At 43.8% G+C, this 26,174-nt stretch overlaps 1 protein-coding gene across 3 annotated transcripts in view; it reads right to left on the bottom strand.

The window, feature by feature from the left end:
- Positions 1-7,305: 7,305 nt before the first annotated feature.
- CD101 (CD101 molecule) overlaps positions 7,306-26,174 on the bottom strand; it is a 34,953-nt gene continuing 16,084 nt past the window's right edge. The window contains exons 5-10 of one of the 3 annotated variants that reach the window (XR_008662730.1): positions 24,607-24,975; positions 23,318-23,722; positions 20,028-20,438; positions 17,026-17,421; positions 9,172-9,466; positions 7,306-7,489 (exon numbers count right to left, since the gene is read on the bottom strand). Coding sequence is in view for 1 of the 3 variants with exons in the window: in XM_055312512.1 (XP_055168487.1) it covers positions 9,237-9,466; positions 17,026-17,421; positions 20,028-20,438; positions 23,318-23,722; positions 24,607-24,975 (1,811 nt within the window). In the remaining 2 variants the exon portion in view is untranslated. The other 2 variants (XR_008662731.1, XM_055312512.1) reach the window with 2 other exon arrangements.

Here is a 26,174-nt window from a genome sequence, read left to right as displayed (position 1 = left end):
AACTGGCACTTAGCTTGTGACAAAACAAGCACCTATGATTATTTTTTCTCCAGTGGTCCTCCCGTTCCACCTTGTGTGAACAGAACTCTGCTCAAAATAAAATGGTAGAGTCTTTATAATTAGAGGAACAATACAATAGAAAGACCCTTGCTTTTGGAGTTAATGCACTTGGGGTTAGATACTAGCTCTGACACTTACTGATCATGATACTTAAGACATGATACTTACCTGCTTTTTCCTGGTTTATGGTTTAATTTCAGCTTCATAAGTTTCTCATAAAGATCCAGTCCTCCTAACTCATGATGGCTGTTCAACATAGTGAACATTAACTTATTTCTCCTTTCCTTTTAGAGGGGATGGATGATGTCCATTATATTTCTGCATTCCTAGCTCCTAGCATTCGTCTTGGCACATGCAGAATATCAGAAAATGTTTATCAAATAAATAAATCTTATATCCCTCTATATTAAAATCCCTCACTCTGCGTTGGTCATCTAGTTGGTTCTCAAATACGGTCTGAAAAAGAGATGCTGTTTTTCAAAACTCAGGTTTAGGTTACTCATACACAATACGTTATTTAAGTCACATATTATTATATTTGTATTGTACATTTATTAAGTTATATGTTATCTATAGAAATTGCTCAATCTTAAGAAAACAGCTTTGTCAATATTTGCATAGGTATACACCTACAGCACCAGCACCTAGATAAAAATAAAAAAAAATTTGGTTGCCCCAGAAGGTTCTTCATACTACTTTCCAGCCAATACTTCCCCTACCAGAGGAAATAATTATTCTGACTTTTGTCACCATAGATTCGTTTTGCTGGTTCTTGGACTTCAAAGAAACCAAATCATATAGAGCATACCCTTTCATGTCTGGCTTTTTTCATGAAAAAAAAAAGCTATGCTATCCATCTATGGTGTCATGTATGTCAGTAGCTTGTTCGTTTTTATTACTGTGTAGTATTTCACAGTATAAATAAACTCTGTATCCATTCACCTACAAATGGACAATAGGGTTGTTTCCAGGATTTAGCAATGATGGATAAAGCTGTAAGTATTCTCGTATGTGTCTTTTGGTGAATATAGGTATTCATTTCTCTTGGGTAAATGCAAGGAGGGGAGTTGCTAGGTCATAGGGCAGGTATATGTTTAACTTTCTCAAAAATTACCAAACTAAGGGAGGGTGCCTGGATGGCTCAGTGGTTGAGTGTCTGTCTTTGGCTCAGGTCGTGATTCCTGGGGTCCCAGGATCGAATCCTGCATCAGGTTCCCTCTGAAGGGGGTTGCTTCTCCCTCTGCCTATGTCTCTGCCTCTCTCTCTCTGTGTCTCTCATGAATAAATAAATAAAATCTTAAAAAGAACCTACCAAACTATTTTACAAAATAGCTGAACAGATTTAAACTGCCACCAATAATGTATTAAGTTGTGGTAACTCTACATTCTTATCTGCATTTGATATTTGATATTGTCTTTTACATTTTAATCATCATGATGATAGAGGGAGCTCATTGTTTTAATTTTCAGTTGGCCGACGAATGATCTTTTCAGAGCATCTTTTCAGATGCTGTGGCATAGAGCTGTGCTGTGAAATCTTCCTTCAAGAGAAACTTCTGCAGGAAACATAGCTGACTGACAGCTTCCAGCAGCTAGATCTTCATATCTGTCACCATGCTCATTGGTGTAGCTGAGGCTACACTACACTACACTACAATCACTAAATGTAGCTGAGGCTACATTTTCCCAGGGCTGTTTCCGGTCAAAGACTAAGCATGGCAGAGATACTAGAGTTAGGCCATTTCTGCCCAGTGAGGAACTCCTCCCAACAGCCAAAATTTGTTCAAGAGACTCCCAACAGCTTGACCCAGATTATCTCAAAATTGCACTGACTTTAAAGTTCTTCCTATATAATCCTTCTTCCTTCCCAGTTTCCTTTTATAGATATCAAACCTGCACCACAGTCCAGGGCTCTCCCCCCACCTTCTCCTGCTCCATCCCCATTTCCTTCATAGGCATTTCCCTCTGGAGACCCCTTCATCTTGGCATATGCTTTATGAAGCCAGAACTGACACATAGGACTACTGACTGTTCCCATAATTCTCTTTTGTAAAATCTCTGTTCAAGTCTTTTACCTATTTTTAAATTGAGTTTCATGCTCCTTCTCGCTCTCTTTTTTTAATGGATTAATAGGAGTTTTGTATATATTCTGGATGTAAGTCTTTATTTGATATGTTTTGTGACTCTCTCCCCCACCATCTATGGCTTGTGTAATCACTTTATTAATGATGTCTTTGATGAACAGAAAGGTTTTATTTTAGTGATGTCCAATTAATTTTTTCTTTTGTAGTATAAAATGTGAGGTAGAATGTCAAGGTCATTTTTTTCATACTATTATCCAGTTATATCAGCACCATTTATTGGAAGAGGAATGATTTCCCCACTGCAATGGCACCTATAATGGAAATTAGGTAAATGTACATATGCAGGTGTATTTCTGGACTCTATTCTCTTCCATTGGCTTCCTTGTTTATACTTGCACCTATAACACACTAGGGTTTTTTTTTTAATACTATCAGACTTTATTCATTTATTTTTAAAGTAATCTCCATGCCCAACATGGGCTCAAACTCACAACCTTGAGATCAAGAGTCACATGCTCCACCGACTGAGCCAGCCAGCTACCCCTATTATAACACACTATTTTAATTATTATAGCTTTATACAAGGTCCCGGAACATAAGAGTGTGATTCCTCCAACTTTTTCTTTTTAAATATTGTCTTTCCTAGATTATTTATATTTTAATTTATTAGCATGAGCTAGTCAATTTTTAAAATTGCCTGCAATTTTGATTTGGATTCAGTTAAATCAGAGTTTCTTATCCTCAACACCATTGAAATTTGGGGCCAGGCAATTCATGCCATGGGGAAAGGTGTCTGTCCTGTGCACTGGAGGATGTTTAGCAGCATCCCTGGCCTCTATCCACTAGGTGCCAGTCACAAATCCCCCTTTCCCAGGCCATGCCACACAAAACCATGCATCCATAAATTGCCAAATGTTCTTTGGAGAGCCCAACTACCATGCCCTCCCTCCCCCATGGATAACTACTGAATCAACTCTATAGAATAATTTGGAGAAAACTGACATCTTAACAGTATTGAGGCTTTCAATCCACGAAAATGGATTATCTCTCCATATAAAATTGAATTATACACTTTCAACATCCTGTACCATTGTGACCATAAAGGCATAATGAATTTGGGTTTTCATTTACTGGTTATTTCTGACATATGAACTTATTCACACCTCCTGTCCAAAGTAGTCTTCCATCTCAGCGAATGGTTTAATGTGATAATTATGCTTCTAGTCAACGTATCTCTATTGGAAGTCAGAGCTGATCCAGAAAGAGCTTCAGATTTAAAGATGACATGGTAGGAACTCCAAATATCTAACAAGTAAATTAAACACAAAAGCAAGCATCAAAAAGATAAGGTAAGGGATCCTGGGTGGCTCAATAGGTGGAGCAAGTGACTCTTGATTTTGGGGTTGTGAGTTCGTACCCCACACTGGGTGTAGAGATTACTTTAAAAAAAAGGATAAGGCAAATGGAAAGCCAGCTAAGTGAAAAGACAGAACTCTCTCTCTCTCTCTCTTTTTTTTAAAGATTTTATTTATTTATGATAGACAGAGAGAGAGAGAGAGAGAGAGAGAGAGAGAGGCAGAGACACAGGCAGAGGGAGAAGCCGGGAGCCCAACGCGGGACTTGATCCCAGGACTCCAGGATCACGCCCTGGGCCAAAGGCAGGCACTAAACCACTGAGCCACCCAGGGATCCTGAAAAGACAGAACTCTCTTACCTCTACACTTATCAATAGAAAATTAGGTTAGCAAATATTTATTAAACTGGAGAAAAAGACCATAACATGTGCCATTGTATTTAACAAATATACATCAGCTACCTCTATGAGCTTGATGTAATCCTTAAAACTTTTTGCTAATTTGGGATCCCGGGTGGCGCAGGGGTTTGGCGCCTGCCTTTGGCCCAGAGCGCGATCCTGGAGACCCGGGATCGAGTCCCACGTTGGGCTCCCGGTGCATGGAGCCTGCTTCTCCCTCTGCCTGTGTCACTGCCTCTCTCTCTCTCTCTCTCTCTGTGACTGTCATAAATAAATAGATAAAATTTAAAAAAAAAGAAAAAAAAACGTTTTGATAATTTGCTTCAGTCCTCAAACCTTGCTAAATTAGTTTTATCCGTGTTACACAAATTAGGAAAGTGGAGGTTGTTTCCTAAAGTTAGCTGCCCTGCTTTGCCTAGGTACTGCCTCAGCCCTGACTCAACCCCTACCCATCATCTATCCTGCTGCTTTGTCAACTGTCCTAAAGGAGAGCTGCTCCTTCCCTGCTAAATAAGCATTCGATGGCTCACACCATTGTCCACCAAATAAAGTCCAAGTTTTTGTACATGTTCAAGATCTAGTCTCTTGCCGCTCCTCATTCTAACCATTCCATATTTAATATCTCCCATCGCTCCCCTCTATAAATCTAACACTTATATCAAATCAAAGCTATTCTAAAAACTGCTTTTCATGGAACAACTTCTCTCCCCAGACTACTGTTTATTCCAGCTTTTCCTGTGAAAATATTTCTTGACTTTGAAGCCTCGTTTACACAACATCTCTTCTATGAAGTGGTCTCTGATTTCTCAGTTGCCATAGCACTTTACTGAATCAGGGGTAAAAATTAATAGCCAATATGACAGGAAGTCCCAGCTGAACCTGCAGAGAATGCAAACTTCCCTGGACCTGTCTGGTGAGCGGGTGGCCTCCCAGGAAGCACAATTTGCATGAGTCAACTGCAGGACAGACAGGGGGCCGGGATGAATATGTACTAACAAGTTCTGAGTTGTTGAGCATGGGGAAAGGCAAACAGCATGACATCTTTCTCCCAGACTGGGCCCAGATTGGCTGGTGCCCAGACCTTATGAAGCAAGGAAGTGTTCGGCAAAAGTTAAAGGACCAGTTTTCACAATCTTTGGAGATATGGGGGCACAAGCAATTTTGGATTTGTTTGCAATCCGGAGTACAATATGAGGGCAGAATGAGAGGTGTTTTTCCTTGCTTACCAGTGAACACTGTCCAGCTTTGACACATCATAGGATCCAGAATCCCAGTGGTTGTGGGAGCCCATAGATCTGAATAGAGCAGCAGGAGACCATGTGGGAGCGGACTTGTTTGTGAACTCATATTAATTCCCAGAATCCTATGGAATTTCCAGAAATACTTGAAGAATGCTTTATAGATGGCCCACACCCTGTGTAAGTAGCTTGGGGCGAAAGTCTATAGAATTTGATTATCATTGGGCACCTGGGTGGCTCAGTCAGTTAAGCGTCATGATCTAGGGGTCCTAGGATCAAGCCCCATATCAGGCTCCGTGCTCAGTGGGGAATCTGTTTCTCCCTCTGCCCCTCTCCCTGCTCTCATTCTCTCTCAAATAAATAAAATCTTTAAAGATTTTTGATTATGCTAATTTATGTGCATAGACAGGTGAGGCCTAAAAAAGACTTGGTTATGCCAACATTCACTTGTGACTTGAAATGGTTTAAAACTTATCTCCATATAAGTATCTGATTCCTTCCTCATAACAACCACATGAGGTAGATATTATCACTAGATGTTCCCATTGCTGTGAGTTTGAGCATAGTGTCTCCTGTGGGAAGACTCTAGGATTTGCTGTCAGAAGACCTAAATCAGAGCTTTTAGTCTTCTACATATGGCTGGATGATCCTGGATCAACCCAATCCCTCTAAGCATCCATGTCTTACCTGCAGGACAGGAATAACAATGCCTTTGGCATGGGGGTACCCTGAAATTCTGAGATGATGAACAATTTCTGTGCAACTGTCAGAGAGTATTATGGCACTTGACTTTCTACCATTGCATTCATGTTCTGTCATACATTAATCGTTTTCCTATTCATGTCTCAAAAGGCTAAAAAGAACGAAACCAGCCTATTCATGCCTCATTCATCTGCATATCATCTCATCCTGCACAGAGTAGGAGTACCTCTGGAGTGATGACTTTTCCATCTCTAGTAGGAGTGTGGCAGAGGATTTGCACTTCACAGTTGCTTGGGCTAGACACCAATCTGGAGGACCTAAGATTATTCTTCAGTTAATCAGGTATATAACAGATACAGATATAATAGGTCAAATCAAGTTTCCCAGGAACACAGTGCATGGCTAAGACAAATAGAACATTAGCCACTGAAACAGAGCAGGGTTGGAAAACTTTTTCTGTAAAGGGCCAGATAGTAAATATTCCAGGCATACAGTCTCCATGGCAACCACTTGCCTCTGCTGTTTTATTATGACAGCAGCCAGAGGTAATATGCAGGCAAACGGGAATGGCTGTATTCCAGTGACTCATATTTTCAAAAACAGGTGGTGGGCCACATTTGGCCTGTGGGCCAGAGGTAGCCAACTCCCGAGACAGGTTTGTTCTGTTGCCAAGGGGGTTTTAAAACACAAGACGCTGAAAGGAAAACCAGGTGCTGACATAGAATGGAAAAGTTTAAATCGATGAATAAAAGCCAAGTTCTCCACTAAGCTTTAGAAAGTGAAATGGAACAAGTACATACTTGGAAAGAGAAGAAGTTTCATGTAAAATGTCTACTGACTTAGGTGAAAACAAACTTTATTCAGTTCAAAAAAAAGAAAAGATGACTTTGGGGTTTAGTTGCCTAAAAATTTATAATGGGCCACATAGTGCAATGTAGCTCCTTAGAACATCTAACATGCTGTATGCAAGTATAGCATCCAGAAGAAACAAAGTCATGACCCCAGGGGACTGGAGCTGTGTCTGGTTGAATCATCACTGGACCCCTCACATCTGTCCTGGTTCTGGGCATGAGGAGGTGCTCACTGGGAAATAATCATTCCCATGCTCTGCTCTGGGTGAGGCACTTGGATATTTGAGTGTCTGCTCTGTGCAATATCTATGCTGGACTCAAACACCAACAAGTAGCATGTGAGCTATGAGCTGAAAGGTAGGACCCAGGTGAGGAGAGAGGAAAGAGGTCGGGGGAAAGAGTACCTCAGGCAGAGGGCAGCACTAGAATCTGCTCTGATTATCTGGCAGGGCTCAATTCTGCTCCCCTTCCCTTCAAATCCCAATTAAAACACAGGTTTCTGGAAAAAAAAAAAAAGGCAGGGGACATAATTCTAAGAAGTCTTTTTTGTTTGTTTGTTTTTTAAAGATTTTATTTATTTATTCATGAGAGACAGAGAGAGAGAGAGAGAGAGAGAGAGAGAGAGAGAGAGAGAGAGAGGCAGAGACACAGGCAGAGGAAGAATCAGGCTCCATGCAGGGAACACGACCTGGGACTCGATCCTGGGTCTGCAGGATCAGGCCCTGGGCCGAAGGCGGCGCTAAACTGCTGAGCCACCAGGGCTGCCGAAGTCTTTGTTTTCTAAAAAATATGCCACCCTACCTGAAAGAGAAGAGACAAATGTGTTGACATATTTAAGGAAACACTTGGAGTATTTCAAATGAGCCTATAAAGGGAGATGAACATAAGGAACCTACAGGGTCTACATGGGGAGTTCTCATAGCCACCAATGCTCACCTTGCAAAGGAACTAATTATGTTTGAAGAAGACGTGTGTGCTTGATAAAATAATTAAAAATAAATTGCTCTCCTTGGATATGCAAATTACCAGGTTTAAAGCCACCCTGTTGGTCACGTAGATAATAAATAGATGCGTTTTCTCAAGTCTGTTAGGTGGCACTGATTTCTAATTCTGGCTACAACCAGGCCTGAGCAGCTTTTTAAACAAAGAGGAGGAGATCTCAGGCCCAGTGGGAACAGTTGTTATATCCTGGGGGACAATTGTGGAAAGCCTTAAGCCATGACACTCCCCAACCTCAGACCCCCTGACCTCTCGTGGCTGAGAACAGGGGGCCCTGAGGAGCCAGACTTGACCCACTGCTTCCCCTGAGCTCCTGCTGGAGGAGGAGGGGGCAGGGGCACTGTTACTCCTCCTCCCCCCAAGAACTACCACAAGGCCCTGTGCTACTACCTAATGCTGGCACATCAAAGAAAATAAGGCATTGGCTAAGAGCCAGGACCCAGATGGGTCTTTTGGTGTGGGGAGAAAGGGGAGGTAGGAGGTCTTGGGGGCTGATTAGAGCACTGTTGTAAAAAGTTTCTCCTTAACAATGACCTAATGATAGTGGAGAAAAGAGGAAGAAGAGAAGAAAGAAGAAAGAAGAAAGAAAGAAGGAAGGAAGAAAGAAAAGAAAGAAAGAAAGAAAGAAAGAAAAAGAAAGAAAGGATTCAGACTACAAAATGCTTTATAATTTCATCAAAGGACCAATATTGATTAGGCATCCTCTATGCAGAGTCTATTCTTTTTTTTTTTTTTTTAATATTCTAAAGCCCAGGGTTCACCCTCAGAGATTCCAATTTATTTACTTATTTATTTACAATTTTTATTTATTTATTCATGAAAGACACAGAGAGAGAGGCAGAGACACAGGCAGAGGGAGAAGCAGGCTCCATGCAGGGAGCCCAATGTAGGACTCGACCCTCGGACTCCAGGATCACACCCTGGGCCGAAGGCAGACCCTCAACCACTGAGCCACCCAGGCGTCCCTGCAGAGCTTATTCTTGAGAAGCACTTATAGATGGGAGGAGGGAAAGGCAAGATTTCTGCTTTGAAGGAAGTCACACTCGCGTTGGGAGAAAGATCTGATGTGAATGAAGGGCATATCTCCAATTCCTTTTTGCCTCGCTGACATCAGGCCCCTTCCTGAGCCTCTTATTGGGGGGCAAAAGATGACCTAGAGCCAGTGTGACTGGACCACTCGGAGAGCTTTCCCAGGAATCAGTGACAGAAGAGAGGAGAGAGGAGAGAGCACCCTCACCCCAAGAGGCTGTGGGAGGGAGGTTGTTCCCCTACAGACAGGGAGCCGGAACCTCTGTGGGCAAATGAAAAACAGGATAAATCATCTTGCTCCTGGGAGGATGCCAGGGGTAGATGAGGGTAACACACAAAGAAACAGTCAGGGGTGTGGGGCCCCGGGTACTTGTCCAGTAAACATTCCCCCTGATTCCTAGGTAACTTGCCCAAGGCCACAGACACCAAGAAGAACCCAATCAGGATCCATTCACCTGCCACCGCTCAGTCCAATTCCAAAGCCCGCACCTTCCCCAGGGCTGCAGGCAGCTCTCCGGATTCAATTGTCTTCCTCTTCCCTCCGGTTGGTTGTCCAGTCTCCAGGCCCTTTCAGGCTCACCCAGAGAGACTTCTCTTGCTGCGCTTTTAGGCTCAGCGCTGACAACTTCCGGGCCTTTTGGTGCACGCAGAGGAGGGAAATGAGCAGAAGAATGAACAGAACGCAGGGGCAGACGCAGAGGAAATAGAGTAAAGATGTTGAGGAGCAGACCCTGGAAGGAAATGTGGGCTCTGCAAAGGAAAGGAGAACAAAGAAGATAATGAGTCTCCAGCTCACCTGCCCTGATCAACGGATAAACACCTTGCGGGGGTGGGGGGGTGAGGTGGGTACTGATACAGGCCGATACAGGTAACATCCTTGGGGGCCAGAGAGCAGAGCTGGAGGGGGGCACTTTAAATCACACGTGGGCAGAAAGGGGGAAGCAGTGGGGCCAACAGAAGTCCAGCATGCCGCTGTTCCAGCCTCGGCTGCCCTCACCCAGCCCTTTCCAACCACTGGGGTTCCCGTGACCTACTTAAAACCAACAGCCACGAGAGAGAAAAAAACAAAAAAAAGCAAACCTCTCCTTTAATCTGCTCTCTTCAGAAAAGAGATCTAGAATTCAACCCTCGTTCTCAACTCGGCTGCGGGTCCTGAATTGTTAATGGGATGATTCCCACAGCTGCTTAAGTGCGCGTGCACTCATGCAACTCACACACACACACACACACACACACAAACACACGCACCCACAGTGAGCAGCTCCATCCCCTCCTGACACTCCAGATGGGTCTCCTCCCCACCTTTGGGCTCCTTTCCTGAGTTGCTCATACCATGGCCTCCAACAGGCACACTCTCTGTACCCTAATCCCCTGGGTCCCTCTGACCCGGCTCAGAAGACACTTCCTCCCCAAGGTCATCCCACCTGCCTCAGGCACAGTCTTCCCAGAGCCTCTCTTCACATGTCCCTGGGTGTAGACCTCTTCTGTTCCCCCTGACCCATCTCCTTCGTTTCATCACAGGTGCCTGAGTATGCCTGACAGTGTCGTGTGTTTCCGTGGCCCCTGCAGTGCCCTGCACACGTGCGTGACAACTTCTGCCTATCTGAAGTGAATCGGACTGACTGCAACCACATGGGCAGAGGATACCATATAAAGGCAAACTGGGGCACATGACCGTCAGGCAGCTGCAGCCCGTGGGGAAGCACCGTCAGCACACAGACATGCCAAGCACACAGAGCGGTTCCCCAGAGCGGTTCCCCAGCATGGGGACAGGGAAGCAAAGGGACAGGACTGCCAACACCACAGCTAGGAAGCAGCACCCAGACTCACAAGTCAAAGGACCGGGTTTATAGACTCTTTGTGCAGAAAGACACATGCTTTGAGCAATGCCAACAACTAAATGTAGTCTTCCAACTACAGGTACTTAGGACAGGATAGTTGAAACCCAGGCTCTTTTGAAAAATCAGATGCTAATAGGAGCTGTGATTTTATTGGAAAATTGTAATGCCATAAGCAATTTCTTCTTCAGAGGTTAAGCTATGGGCTTCATGAGATTATAGACTCTTAGAGATGTAAACAGCTTTAGAGGTCATTTCCACCAACCTCGGCTGCAAGAAGTCCATTTTGGGCATTGCTGATGCATCTTGCACCTTGAAGAATATATCTTTGCTAAAGTCAAGGAAGAATCTAAACATTTGTCCAACTCCCACATTGTGAACTCCTGAAGGACAATGCCTTACACATCTTTTTATCTTATCTAGCACTTTGTCCATAGGTCATCAGTGGAAACTGATGAAGGAATTAGTTGAAACCCACCCACAGGAACCCAGGGGTGGCTGCCATCATCACTGAGCAGAGTAAAGATCATCCCTGAACATTAGGCTGGCAGCTCTGAACAGGACTCACAAAGTGCTTCAGGGGTTTGTGGCCTGGATTTTCTCTGGTCTCATTTATATTCTCCAGCTGAAATTTGGTTTTTGTTCTTGAAATGGTGGGCAAAGGTAAAGCTAGACTTTAATTCTTTACCACCCTCTCTCTCCATATCCTACCCGACAACCTCTTTCCAAGTCCTGCTTGACTACAATAAGTCTCCCAACTCTTATCTGAATATATTTGAAGGCATGTAGATAAGAAGGAGGTATAGATGGTGATGCGGAAAGAGGACGAAGCTGTAGGGAATGGTGGGTAAGAGTACTGGCTTTGACACTTCACACTCCTCATATGCACAATAGTGATTGACTACCATCTTGAAGAGAGCTGGGTTCACACTGGGCTCTTCAACTTACTGTTGTTGACATTGGACCAGTCCTTATCCTCCATAATGATTAGTTTCTTCATTAATAAATGAGGATAATAATTTCTAGAGTTGTGATGAGACAATGTATAATATTTAACAGTGCCCAGTGCATTTGTTGAGTCAGCAAGAAATAAATATTAGTTGGAATGCTAGCAAGCAAGTTAGGAAAATCCTAGGCAACTTTCTCTCAAGAGATGGGACGGACAACATGGCTGAACCAGCTGATTCCCCACACAGGGGCCATATGCTTGGCCATGTTCTTCCACAAGCCAAGATTCCCCCTTAAATCTCTGGTCCCTCTGTTGCCACAACTGGGTGACAATCCACTGAGATCAGTCAAATGACTACTTAGTAGGAGACTCTGACTTCCCTTCCCAGTCATGGGTGGCAGAAAACTGAAAGGTGAGAGTCCACTTCAGTCTCACCATTGTTTGATGATGGTGTGATAATGAGGAGATGGGGCAGGCACACAGAAGGTGGAAAGTAATCTGGTACTTGGCTTTTTTTGCCATTGAGACTCTTACCTTCAGCACAAAAGGACTGTCAGAGAGTTGGACTATCTTAATGGGGAGGAGGCAGCTCTGTTTGGAGTAATCTGCCATCAAAGGATGGCAAAGTGCGCTCTTCACAGGCCTGAATTGGCCAACAGCTAGCAACTGTCAGCTCCAGTGCTTCTAAATTACCTCTCCTGGGAGGGCAGTGTTTGCTCTGGATCCCACGATCACCATTTCCCACCATCTGCCTCTCACCCATATCTGGATTAGAATTAGTGACATTCAAAACCATTAAGGTTTGGCATTTTGAATCAATCCGAGTAAGTGCCCAATGCTCAAAGTACAAGGTCTGCAAGACAGAGCCAAAAATGTAATGAGAACACTTCATCACAAGGTTTAGTTTATAACTTGCTTCCACCCACAGCCAAACACACCACGAGGAGCATTCCTTTTTGATATTACCTCAGAAACACTGACCTCAGCAGAAGAAAGATACAGGATAATAAGGGGGCTACCGACTCCTCCTCCACCCCCACCAAAACTTTGGCAACAGACTATGCCAAGTGTGGCCATGTGAGAGACTTGGCTCCTGCCCAGAAATTTAAAGTAGGGGTAGGTAACCTGATAGGAGTACATCCCAGAATGAGTAATGCCTGTCAGCATCCTGTTTCAACTGAAGACTCTCTTACTCATTCTCTCATCAAGCATTTGTTATGTACTACGTGCCAGACTTTGCTGGAGATAAGTTCTATCGTCTCTCCAGAAACTTCAGTGATAGGGACACATATCTCCCTTGAAGGTTCACTTTCTAAGTACATCCTTACCCAAATAGAAGCTGGGGAATAGTAATAAGCACCATATTATTACAACTAATCCAGGCCCCAGGAAGCCTTATAGTCTTGCCTATTAATGAATCACAGAGAATTCTCTAGAATAAGACATTTATGTCTGGGCTCTGAAGGTGAGGTAGAAGACTAAGGTATCTCTGGCCCCTACCTCGGCATAGTCACAGATAAGGAAGTAAGATGGAGAAGAAAATGCAAGGTCCAACCCCCACCCCCACCCCTGGGACATTCCTCTTAACTTTTCTGCCTTCACTTGAGCCACATGCTCCACAGGTGTATTAGGTAGTCCAAAACTAGCCCAACCTGAAAGTGCCACATACAGGTGGTGGAAAACCACTGGAGAAGTGAGAATTGGTAGCATGTTATATTTGACCCAGACTTTATTAATACATGGAGCAGGTCCTTATGAGAAGTGCGACTATGCTGTGATTCAGTAAGTCCTTGAACATCTCTATGTGCCAGGCACGGTGCTGCGCTGGGAGTGAGACACTCAGTCTTTGCCTTCTCAGAATGTACAGTCTGGCTGTGCTGATGGATGTTAGGTGTGATGACTAAGAGAATAAGGTCAGTCACTGAGACGGCGGTAGTTAATTTGGGAGGTGAAAGATTCATAGACATTGACCAGAGAAGGATGACATGAAGGAACTTTCCAGACAGGAGGTGATATATATTGATGCAAGGTGTTGGACTGCTGTTCTACCTTCCCCTAATCTTCCTGCTTGTCCTCTCCTCTGCCTCTCTCCCCTCCAGAATGTAACCATGCTCCAAACATATACCAGCTCCAAACCAAAAACAGAACAAAGCAAAACTTCACTGACCCTTCTTGCCATTTATTTTCTCTCTTGTCTTTACCTCAAAGCTCTTGAAAGCGTAATCTGTATTTGATATGTCTACTTTCTCACTGCGGTCTGACTTTTCTCATTGCTTGTCTGCAATTGCCCTACAGTGTGAAATCCACTGGATATTTTCCCATTCTTATCCTGATTGACTTCTTTGCAATAGTTGAGCCTGTTTGCTTCCCCTTCCCTTTTGATACCCTCTCTGCCTTTGGTTTCTATGATACTACTAAACCCTGGGTTTTCCTCCTCCCACTTCCTCCTGGCTACTCCTTTCATTCCCCTTCACAGGCTCTTCTTCTGCACTCCCCTGATCAACAGTGGTATATCTCAGGAATCCATCATTGGGCACCATTACTGCCTATAACCTGATACCTTCTAATCTACAACTCTGGCAAAGATCTCACTTGGAAGTCTCCAGGTCTATGAGTAGACCTCTCTGGATAATTCCCACATACTCCAAACTCAATTCCAGTCCAGCTTATTCAAATTTCAACCAATTTCCTCTTCAGACCTTTCCCCTATATTACCTCATTTAGTGAGTGCCCCACTATCCACCCATGCTAGAAATTTGATGTTCATCTTTGATTCCCCCCGTTCTGCTCCTGCACCCTCCACATACATCTAATCAGTGTCTAAATCTGGAGATGATGCCTCCTAACACTGAATGCCTCCTGTTCTCTCAGTCCTCACATGCACTGCCTTAATTCAGGTCTTCATCTTGTCTCACCTGGGTTCCTATTATCAATTTCAGATAGTTCTCCCTTCTCTGACTCCCTACCAATTCATCATTAACAAGCTCCCAGTGGGAGCTTTCTAAGTGCAGATCTCATGATGTCACTCCCCTGCTTGAACTTGTTTGCTGACACTCCATAACGTTCATGAATCAGATCGCCATCCTTAGCTATGCATGCAGGATACTTTTGACATCCGTACCCTCCTCATTTCACTAACTTCATCTCTCGTTCTTGCACCACAGCTTTTCTGATCATCTCAATAGTCTTTCCTCTTCCTGAAATATGTTCTCTTCCTTTTCATAGGCCCCATACTCTGGAGAACTTCCCAGATCTCCTCTCCACTCTGCCCTTTATCCCAGCCCGGTCTCTGCTCCTCCTGCTGCATCCTGAGGCTACTTCTTTGATGATACCTACCGTTTTGGACTTCCTGTCTCCCATCAGAATCTGAGCTCTTTGAGAAAAGACTCTGTAATACATGTTTTTATGTTCTTAGATCCTCACATAGTTACTTGTTGAACAACATAAAGTATTTTGTCACATGCATGGATATATCTATAAGTATACAAATATAGGTGTGCACACGCATATTTGGAGGTTTAAGGGGGAAGAGAGTTCACATTTCTTGAGCACTTATAATATTCTAGGGACTATGCTAGATACTTTATACACACTTGTATTATGATCCTCATTTTAAGAGTGAGTTGAGGTTCACAGAAGTTAAGTGACCAGGGTATAATTTCAAAGCTTGTAAGGAGGTGGCAGGGCTAGAACTTGAGCCTAGGCTTGTCTGATTCCAAACCCTGGGATTTTTTCTCATCCCCCACATGGCCTCCATAACTCCACAACTACCAGGAAGGAGTACCCAGGTAAAGGAAGTGAGATGCTACGATGGAGGATTTACCTGGGATTCCTTAACTGTGTTTATAATGAAAACCCTCAGCTTATCATGGCACAGGCTTTCAAGCTTCTTCAACTGTAAAGAATACAAAGACCACTGAATTCTTAATGTTTTGTTTCCAGAGTTTATCTTTTTTAAAACCTTTCACCTGGTTTATAAGGATTCCACAAAGATGAACAGTATAGATATGCTGTGAAGGATCCTACCTGTCTCAGAGGAGATGTGCTTTTTATTCACAGGATATATACTTTTTAAAACATGTATTATCTATTTATTCTACCACAAAAATTGCTGATTCCACAGAACCCAGGAATTCCAGTGAGAAAACATGCATGGAATGTGTTCAGGGTTGTGGGACCTCACGTTATTGTCAGAATAGAAGGAAAGCTGATATGAAGAAAAATTCTCTCTGGACACTTGGGAGAAACCTTCTGCTGAAGAATGGTCAGGGCCCTAGGGAAAAAATCCGATAACTCTGACTTTCACTCTAGAAGCCTGGCTGGGGTTGGGATGCAACTAACCCTACATCAGAGAAGTTGCCACCCATTCCCGGCAGCACCCTCCCCCTTACGTCCACGAAGGAGTATCACCGAAGCTAGCTGGTGTTTTAGGAATGTTATCCTTCATTGATCCTTTCTCCCCTTCCTGGTGTGGGGCACCCAGACCACACCTCTGCGTCTCCAGCATCCCCTTCCAGTGTAAGTTCAGCTTATTTTGCACCTCTCACCCTCTCCTTCAGTGCACCAGAAAGGAGAGACTCAGAGATGAGCTGGCTACAACATCAGCCAGCGTAGCACACTGATCACCAGGGAAGATTTACTGGTTTGGCTAGAGAAATTTTTGCCTTCATTAACAAATGCTTAATGAATGCCTGGTACATTCTTGGCACTGTATTGGCTGTAAGGATGCTCTCCTTTCCTTCACAACCACTTGTTTCACATCCCTCCTGTAGCTGCGTACTCAGCTGAGCAGGATGGTCTTCCCACACAGGGAATGGCCACTCTTTAGCCAAGGTCTTTAAGTAGCTACCCTCCTTGCAGGACCCTGTAAACGAGTTCTACTGGGCACACTCCTCCCTTTGATGCTTTGCAAGCTGCCAGTAGGAGAGGCACACCAAATGACTATCATGATCAAAGTCCTGCTGATTTGCTGAACATAATAGAGAGATAAGAAGCTTGGCACTTATTCATGGGGAAAGGTTTTGTTTTTGAGATGGGGAACATTTAGGTGTAGTTGACTCTGGTTCAACCACATGGACCTTAAAGTCACCGGTCCCCCATCCCTCATTCTGAAGTATTCTGAGACTGGAGAATCAGCCCAGGGGTAAGGATGCTGCTTTGAACATTATTTTGTTATTTAAAGGGATGCAATGTTGATGGCTTTTTTGCTTAGGAGGGGAAGGGCGGGGGAAGAAGGTCAGAAGCCCCTGACATTTAAATGTCTATGCCAAAATCTCACATAGACCTTGTCTGTCCTAATGAGAAACGGAAATCACTCTCAACAGAGTAATTTCTCTCTCTATTGAAAGAGAGAGAGAGAGAGAGAGAGAGAGAGAGAGAAATTTCTCTCAATAGAGAAACGGCAAAGTCACTTTCTTTAGGTTGTGAATTGTTTTCAGCAAAACATAGCTGAGAGGGAAAGCACAAGAGGAGAGACCAAGATTCTCCTGACCATGAGCCATGGCAGATTAACCCCTCGTTACCTGAAGGCAGTACCGTGAGTACCACGTGCTGCGACTCCTCTGATGCTTGGTTGACCCACTTGCTTGGGTTGCCATGTAGCTGCCATTCTGTCACCCTGCACCAGTATAGTCCAGCATCCTCCATCTCTACCCGATGAAGCTTCAGGACAAAGTCTGTAGGGGATGAACGGTAACAGTATAGATGCTGCCTGAGTCCCTCTTCACCATACTCCAGCAAGCCATCATGCTGCAGATGCACCAGCATCTTCCTTCCAGAATTTTCTCTGTTCCGGTACCACGTGACAGAGAACAGGGAAGCTAAACTGCCAAAACTCTCCATGCTGCAGTGGATGGCCACCTCTCTGTGCTCAGTAGCATTTCCCGGCCAGTACACTTTGGAGACACGGATCTTACTTCCTAGGAAATAAAATGGCAGTAAATTAGAGAAAAATCTAGATTTTAGATTGGATACCTCCTCCGAAAAATCTAGTCTTCACTGAGGAGATGCCATCTTAAAATCTTTAGATGTCAGATCTTCCATCTTTAACATTTTTCCTTGACCCCTGTCCTTCTTCCATATTTGCTAGAATATTCTGTGCTATGAATCAAACCATCCATTTTCCTTCTTCAGCCCTACCTCTTGTCTCCCACAAACCTGCCCTCAAAACCACCCAGCTTCAGTGGGTGCTCTGCCCTGCTGCTTTACCTCTCCCTGGTCAACTCTTCCTTCAACTTCCCAGAGGGATCATTCAAAACTTCTGGTCTTCCCTCAGGTTGTGTATTAAACTATTGCCCCTCATTCTTAGCAAATTACCTTCCTCCCATATACCCAGATATCTCAGTTCGAGACACAGGGAAAGAGGAGGCTACTGAGAGACTGAACATTTTACACAAGTGTTAGGATACACTCAAGGAGAGACTATTTAAACTATGGGATTAGACTAAGTTTTAAACAGAGTTTGACATTTACTTTTTAAAAATCTCCCCTCCTAACCAGCAGGTGAGAATTTTGAATGAAAGCAAGGGTAGTTACTAACAAAATAAAGAAATTATAGTATACGCTAAATTTTCAACTCTACTGCGAACACCTTTATTAATCTATCCTTAAGAGAATAACTTTGTCTGATCCTGGATTTTGTTCTTGTTGTTACCACTTTTACTCTCTCCTTCCCTTCATGGTAAATTATGTGTAAGGTTAGTTTATATGATACTGTCTCTGTTTCCTCATCTCAAATTCCTCCCAACTCTACTGCAATCAGCCTTCCAATTCCATCCCCATGCTCTGGTCAAGATCCTCAGGATGGGCCCAATTCCCAGCTTGAGACTCTCTAGTTTTGTTGTCTTCTCTGCAGGTTGTATCACTAAAGTCCATTTTCTTCTTGAAATCCTCTTCATTTTTGATGTCAGAGAAAATGCCTCTCCTACAATTCTGACCACTCCTTCTTGGTATCTCTCTCTGGGGCCTCTTCCTTAACTCACTCTCTACACTGGGGTACACAGCTGACCACCTCCAGACAGCCATACCCCACCCACAGATCTATTTTGCTTGAAACCCTCAGAATTTGAAAAGAAGATGGATTATTTGCATACGTTCTCAAATTAAGTGATGTCACAAAAAAAGATTTTAAGCACTTCTTGGTAGACTAAAAGTTCAGACATCACTGAGCTCACATTTCTGGGTGGGAAGTACTTGCTAGCTTGAGCTAAGGAGTGGCTGCTTCCTTACAGGGGTGTGCATATACTGTCAAGTTTTGGCTTGGCCAACTGGGAGAAAAGGCTGCCAGCCACAGACAGAGAGTGCAAAAGTATGGAGGGGTCTTGGGGGATGGCAAGGATGATAATGCAATTTGGGACCATGCTGAGCGTGAGGGTCTTGGGGGCATCCAAACAGAAATGTACAACAGGCAGTTGAGAAGAAAGACCTGGAGCTCAGGAGACAGGGGTGAAGTATAAAGAACTATTTCATTGAAGGTGGTAGTTGAAACCAAGGTGGTGTTTAAGAAATCCTGAAAAGAGCAGAGAATAACAAGACAAAGGGGCCCACAATCTGCCCCTGAGGAACATCCATGTTTAGCAGGGAGAAAGGCCTGAAGAATGTGGAGAAGGGAACCAGAGCAGCAGAAAGAGAGATCCCTATGCTAAACTATTGTTTTGCTCTGCCGCCCCCAACAGATTGTAAGCTCCTTAAGGCAAGAGCTGTGCCTTATTTCTCTTTGTATCTCTAATTGTCTAATACATAGCAATGTTCATTATAATAATCTTATTTTCGCATGCTACATTGAAAATAAAATTTTAAGCGCTAAACTAGATTAACTTATTTGCATTGTACTGTTGGATCTCAGCCAGTTCCCCAACCTTAGCTGTGACATTCACTTAATTCTCATCAACATCGGAGGTGACCTAATACAGAGAGATCTAATCAACCCTGCCCACATTGAGACCACAGTACACCTAGACCAATGCAAATGGATGGAACTTCTATTACATTTTTAAAGATCTCCTGAGGAAGTGGAGACTCCCTCAGTAAGCCATTCCAACAGTTAACTACTCTTATTCGCCTTATGTTTAGGAAGCCAAATGTTGAAAAGCAATTTCTCCACACATCCCTATAGAGTTGTACAGTTTCTGTTCACAGTGGGAGAAATATGCTTCGTATTACTCTTTCTTTGCCAAATTACAGTAGAGCCCCACTGGAATGACATAGCTTGTTATTACAGAGATCTAGAGATACGACACCCTGGGTAGCTCCATAGACCAGGCTGCCAGGCTGAAAAGCAAACCAATCAAAGAGATCTTGTTCCCATCCAAGCTCCTTAAAGCCTCAGATTGATTCACCTTAAGTGACTCCCGCCTCTTCTGCTGACCAACCAGGTCCTACATTCTTTGGGTAGGTGGACACCATTCCTATGACCTTGGGTCATAGTTCTACCTTCACATAACCACAGCAGAGAAGACCTGCCTAAGAGAAGATGGCCATGGCAATCTTATAGAAAGATGTGTGAGAATATACTCGCCAGGTTTACCTGTGGGCCTGAGTTTCAGTTCTGTCAGACCAGACTTCTTTTCTCCAAGCTTGTGCCAAGTTCCATTTGTAGACAAGAGCCACTCCTCCACAGCACAGAGGTATTTGCCTTGATCACTGTCTTCCATGTTCAAAATGTGTAGCTGAAACAAGTCTTGGGAAACTTTCTCAGGGTAGAATTTTTGTTTTCTCCTTGGGGTGTGAAATTCATCCCCATATTTTACAACACTGGTCTGGTCCATCTGCAGGATCCTCAGCCAGGTTGTGTTAGCGGAACTGGGAGAGAAGTACCAAACGATGGCTAACTGAAGGTCTCCAGCAGACCGGGACAAGATGCCACATTCTATGACAGTGTTGGAGGTAATGGAGATCTCTTGGACTTGACTACTTGAGTTCACTTGTAGCTTGCTCTCTAAATTAAAAGAATGGTAAATATATATATCTATATATCTATATCTATATCTATATATATATATATATATATATATATAAAAGAATGGTGACAGTGACTTTTGTTACTTCATTAAAAAACAGAATTTTAAGGTAGAAGGGACATTAGAGGTCAATGAGGGCAATGCCTCCTACGTCCATTGGATGTGGAAATTCCCTCCCCAGCAACCCACTATCTGCCCGTCAAGCTTCTGAACAGCTCACCAACTGACAAAGCAGCCCATTTCATCTTTGGACATCACTGCCACTAGAGAATTCTTTCTGACAACAACTTGAATTTTACCACTCCATATCTTCCAGGCACTGGAACTGGTTCTACCCTTACCCATAGGAGTGGGATAGGGAATGTGGGGTAGGATGGAGTGCCATACAGAAAACGAATCTCTTCCACATGATAATGCCTCACTCTCGAAGCACAGACATCTTCTCTTCTGTTGCATTTCATAAATCAAAGTGAGAAAAAGTGGCCTTGTTAATGCTTTGTCGTGTGCTCACTCTCTAGAACACTCCTTGATTCACAATTCTTTGACATGTCCTTGTTTGTATCTGCCTTCAAACACAGGTAAACAAAAGGAAGCTATACGTGGGCTATTAAAGTTGTATGTCTCTTTGCAGCCAGTCAATTGTGGGAATCTCATACAGGTATAGAGTCAACCCTCCTTTTACTCCAGCAGATTTTCTGCTCTGGCAGGAGGATGAATGCTATAACCTGCCTTCTAAAGCTTATTCTAACTTCTTGCTGACATCCCTGATTCTACTTTTGTAGAAGCTTCTTAAAGTTGCCAGTGGGTCTCTTTCCTCTTCTTCCAACAAATACTTATCAAGCACACACTGTGTTATGTGCCAGAGCATTCCCTGCCCTGTGGATACCTTCAACAGTGGGCTCACAGTCTAGAGGGGGAGACTAATACAGGCACAGAGGCTTACTGATTCCAAGTTTGACAGAGGTATGCAGAAGTGGCCGTCCGAGCACAGAGCAGAACTGCCTAACTCAAAGATGGGGATGAGGAGGCTTCCTAGAGCAGAAATCTCTAAGCTAAGTCTTAAGGGTTAATAAGAATTAGTCTGGTGGAGGAGAGGTTAGAGTTCCACACAAAACATATGACTTGAACTGAAGACTGAAAGTGGGAGAGAACATAGAGTGTTTGAAGGCCTGCAAGTATAGGTCAGTGTGGATGGAGTGCAAATTCAAGATGGAAAGTAGAAGATGCTGGAAAGACACAAATATACCAGGTTATAAAGGATCTTGCAGGTCATGCTATGGGAGTGTGGATGAGCTGGATATGGAGGCCTTGTGGTTTCTCACCTAGGCCACTGGTGATTGTGAGGACGTGGAGAACATTGTAGGCGGAGGAGCTTTGGAAGGATAAGAATGGGGATGTTTGGGTGGCTCAGCAGTTGAGCATCTGCCTTCAGCCCAGGGCGTGATCCTGGAGACCCAGGATCGAGTCCCACATTGGGCTCCCTGCACGGAGCCTGCTTATCCCTCTGCCTATGTCTCTGCTTGCCCCTCTCTCTGTGTCTCTCATAAATAAATAAATAAATTCTTAAAAAAAAACAAAAAGGAAGGATAAGAATGGTGCATTTACACCCAGACTTAGTGAGTGTAGCTCTGCCTTGGAGGCAATTGCATAGCGAGTCTGGAGATCAGAAGAGAAGCCTTTCAGGATAATGGATTTAAGAGTGGTCAGTATATAGGCAGAACCAGGAGGAGGAATAAGCCCACTTCAGGAGACTGTACAGAATTAGGAGAGAGCAAGCTGAGCCTGAAACACAAAGGAATGGATCTGTGAAGGAGGAGAATTCTGCAAAAGGGAATGAGAAGGGGCAGTTAGAGTGTTAGGAAGGAAACCAATATAATCTTGTGTCCTGAGGCCAAGGAAAAGGGAAGTTTTAAGAAGAAAAGATTGGGTCACCAATTTCAAATACCAAGAGAAGGACAAGGCAATGAGGGCATAAGTTAATCAACATGGACATCATTACTTTTACCAAAAGTGTTGCTCAGCAGCAGAGAGAATAATGGCTGCTACCATGGCCGAGCATCCACTGGATGCATCAGGTACTGTCCTAGGCACATTACATATGTCACCACCTTTACAGTGCCAGTGGCAGTTTAGGGAGAAGTACCTAGAGTTGACCAGATTGAGTGACTTGCCCAAAGCTAAGCTGCTCGCTGGTGCCTGTCAGGTGGAAATGACTTCAAAGGCTCTTGAACACTGTGTCTTAAGAGAACGGAAGTGATAAAAGAAGATACATGAGCCAGCAGGACTTTGACCAGGTTGTGTCTTGTTTTTTTTTTTTTTCACCTCTGCTCTTTCACTAACCGATGATGTAAATTATATTTGACTATGATCCTGTACTCTCTTATACATTAACACATTAAACCAAGAGGATAAATGTATTTTAATGGAATTTACATTATCCATACCACTAGGGGAGATGTTCCAAACATTTAATGACTGGTAAGGCAGTAAGGCACAGACAGTGACCAATCCAAAAGAATGCCTCCCTCCCCACCAAAACTGGCCTGAGAAGCCCCCTGTTGTGCCACATGGTACTTTCAGTTGCTGGATGGTGGGACTTATGGAGACTAGGGGGAAGGGGCATGGAGCAAGTTATTAGTAGTCGGTGTGGAAGGAGGTCAGTGTTTTAATAACCAGGATGGCCCTCCCAAGCACAGTAACTTCATGTCAGCCTGGATAGTGGTTTTACATATACACACTATAAAACATGGTGGTGGTGGTGGTGGGGGGGAGATATTTTCTGTTTTAATTCTATAACTGACCCAAAGAGACATGTGTTTGTTTTCGAAAGCAGCTATTAATTTCAAGTGGTGTTTACCTGGTAAACTGACGGCTATCATCAGTGAGTGAGAGATAGCAGAAGCCCTTGCGGGGCTGCCTGTGCAGAGGGAATTTCTGACGTAGACTTCTACTTGACACTGATAAACTCCTGCTTCCTCCTCGGTGGCATCATGGACTAGGAGTTGGGAATGAAATGATGACTGCAGAACCTTTGTCTTCTTTTGGAACTGAGATAGGAAATCCTCCCACTCAATAGTGCCATTATGGGTGATTCGAACTAGTGGATGAAAGACTTGAGATGTCGCAGGCTGGAACTGCCACGTCACAGTGAGGAGCATCCCGAGGTTGGGGTAGTCAGCCTCCACTATGCAGGACAGGCCAAAGGTGTGGGCTAATTCCACTTGGGGTTGACGGCTCATCAACTTAACCCGTAAACTCGACTCTGGGGGCAGAAAAAAGTGGGAAAGACAATTTCCAATATGTTTATCGGGTCTAAGTTTTCCTACTCACCCCCTCTTCAACATAGAACCATGCATTGGGAACATCAGATATTTGGGGGTATAAGTTGACTCACAGTCCAATCTGTCCTGAATTCTGTCTCTAATTTTTCTTTTTTTTTTAAAAAAAGATTTTACTTATTTATTCATGAGAGACACAGAGAGAGGCAGAGACATAGGCAGAGGGAGAAGCAGGCTCCCTGTGGGGAGCCCGATGTGAGACTTGATTCCAGGACCCTGGGATCACGCCCTGAGCCAAAGGCAGACACTCAACTGCTGAACCACCCAGGCATCCCGGCCCTCAATTTTTCAAAGTTGATCCTCTTCTAAGAGCATCCTCAGCAATGACAACAAACAGGCTCTGTATCCCCAGCCTGCTGCTTAGGCAGCTACTACTGAGTGGGTGGGGCACTCGTCACCTCTGTGGCTGCCCCCCCCCCCAATTCTACTCATGGGCTCAGTGTCGCTCTTTTGCATAGGCTCAAAGAGACTTTGCAGTCTCAGGGCTGCAGCTACAGAAGCCCAGATATAAGAGGCTCAGGGGCACTGGGCACAGGTCCTCTCTAAATCTACTTCAAGTCAGAGGCTTTTGTGTTCAGCTTTGAATAACACCTACAAGTGGCACCCTACAGATGATCCTTATCAAGGTAAGTAAACTTTAGAGATTAGTTGACAGATGCAGCAGCCAGAGACTGTGCCCTGTGTCCTGGAGTGTACACGCCACAACTCGGGGTTTCATGATGACACACAATCAAATTCCACTGCATCCCACTGCAAAGGAAGGTTCCAATGATATGCAAGTTTAGAATAGGATTTCTTTGACACCTACCCAGAGATTTGACAGTGACTGCCAATTTCTGAGTCCAGCTCCAATCTCTGGCCGGGTTCTGGGTGCCCTCAGACACCCTGCACTCATACACACCACTGTCTGTGATGGTGGTGGAGCTGATCTCTAGCTGGAATGTGGCCCAGTCTATTTTCTCCAGCCTTGCGTGGCCCTTGGAAGAGGCACCCAGCTGCACGGTGCCATCCTGTCGCATGCCAGCCACAAACTCCTGCTGCGTCCGGCCTTGTGGGAAGTGCCACCATTCCACGGACAAGAGACTCTCAGCTCCATCTGCCTTGCAGAGAAGGGTTAATGCCTCTCCTTCCCACACTGCTTGCAGCTTGCTCTTGGTAAATAAGACTACATTCCTTGCTGTGGATTACATTTGAGAGGAGAAAAAAAAGTATTTCAAGTAAATGAACATTTTTCTAAAACACAGTGAATCTCTTTAATTAGGACTTGACTAGTTTGTGATAAATCAGATCCGGCTGTTTTACTGCTGGACCACCCCCAGGAAAGAGATTTGCTTAACACTTACCTAATGGAAACAGGGCAGCAGAGGGATATCAGAAGAACTTATTTACACCTAAACAATTTATAATTTGGCCTATTTTTAGTGATTTGTTAAATCAGCCTTTCATTATGAACATCTAGTTGGGACATCTGGTAATATTTTGTTAGATGAGTTCGGGTGGGTGTACAAGCCTGAGAGTAAGGAAGCGGCATTTATTTAAATTTTTAGTTTTTTGGAATTTTGTCTTTCACAGTTTGAATTGATGTTCCTCTCCCTACTTATCTTTCCTTAACTAGTAAGTGTTTTGAACAGGGGAGGAGTAATTAGATTTTTGTTCAAAACTACCAGTTGTGCCTGGCTGGCTCAGTCCTTAGAGCATCTGACTCTTGATCTCAGAGTCATGAGTTTGAGATCCACGTTGGTTGTAGAGTTTATTTAAAACAACAATAACAACAACATCAAATAAAATACTACCATTAAAAACAATTACTTGGTGGAAAATATTACCTATAGACAGATAGATAGTAATATATAGATATATTACTCTTTCAAATCACATATTCATATATATAAAATACATATTTATAAACACATATATATGGACAGCCCGGGTGGCAGCAGTTTAGCACCGCCTTCAGCCTGGGGTGTGATCCTGGAGACCTGAGATTAAGTCCCACGTCGGGCTCCCTGCGTCCAGCCTGCTTCTCCCTCTGCCTGTGTCTCTGCCTCTCTCTCTCTCTCTCTCTGTGCGTGTCTCTCATAAATAAATAAAATCTTTAAAAAATATATATGTGTGTGTGTGTGTGTGCGTATATATATATATATATATATATTTGGTTGATGGGAGATCCTTCTTATATCTGAACTATAATGTTAAGCTACAAAATAAAAATCTGGCTCCCAGATGGGAAATTCAAAACACAGAGAAATGCAAATATTCATTCAACAGATACTTCCTGTGTAAGCCTTTGTCCTGGGTGCTTTGTGGGCAAAGCAAAGACACCTCAGTAACTCATGCATCTTAGGTTTAAGGCCAAGGTCCTGGGTGTCAGAATTT

The sequence above is a fragment of the Nyctereutes procyonoides genome, unplaced genomic scaffold (assembly GCF_905146905.1).
Source record: "Nyctereutes procyonoides isolate TBG_1078 unplaced genomic scaffold, NYPRO_anot_genome, whole genome shotgun sequence".
Taxonomy (NCBI): Eukaryota; Metazoa; Chordata; class Mammalia; order Carnivora; family Canidae; genus Nyctereutes; species Nyctereutes procyonoides.
The sequence above is the reverse complement of the archived record's forward strand: the minus strand, read 5'-3'. Positions and strand labels throughout refer to the sequence as shown.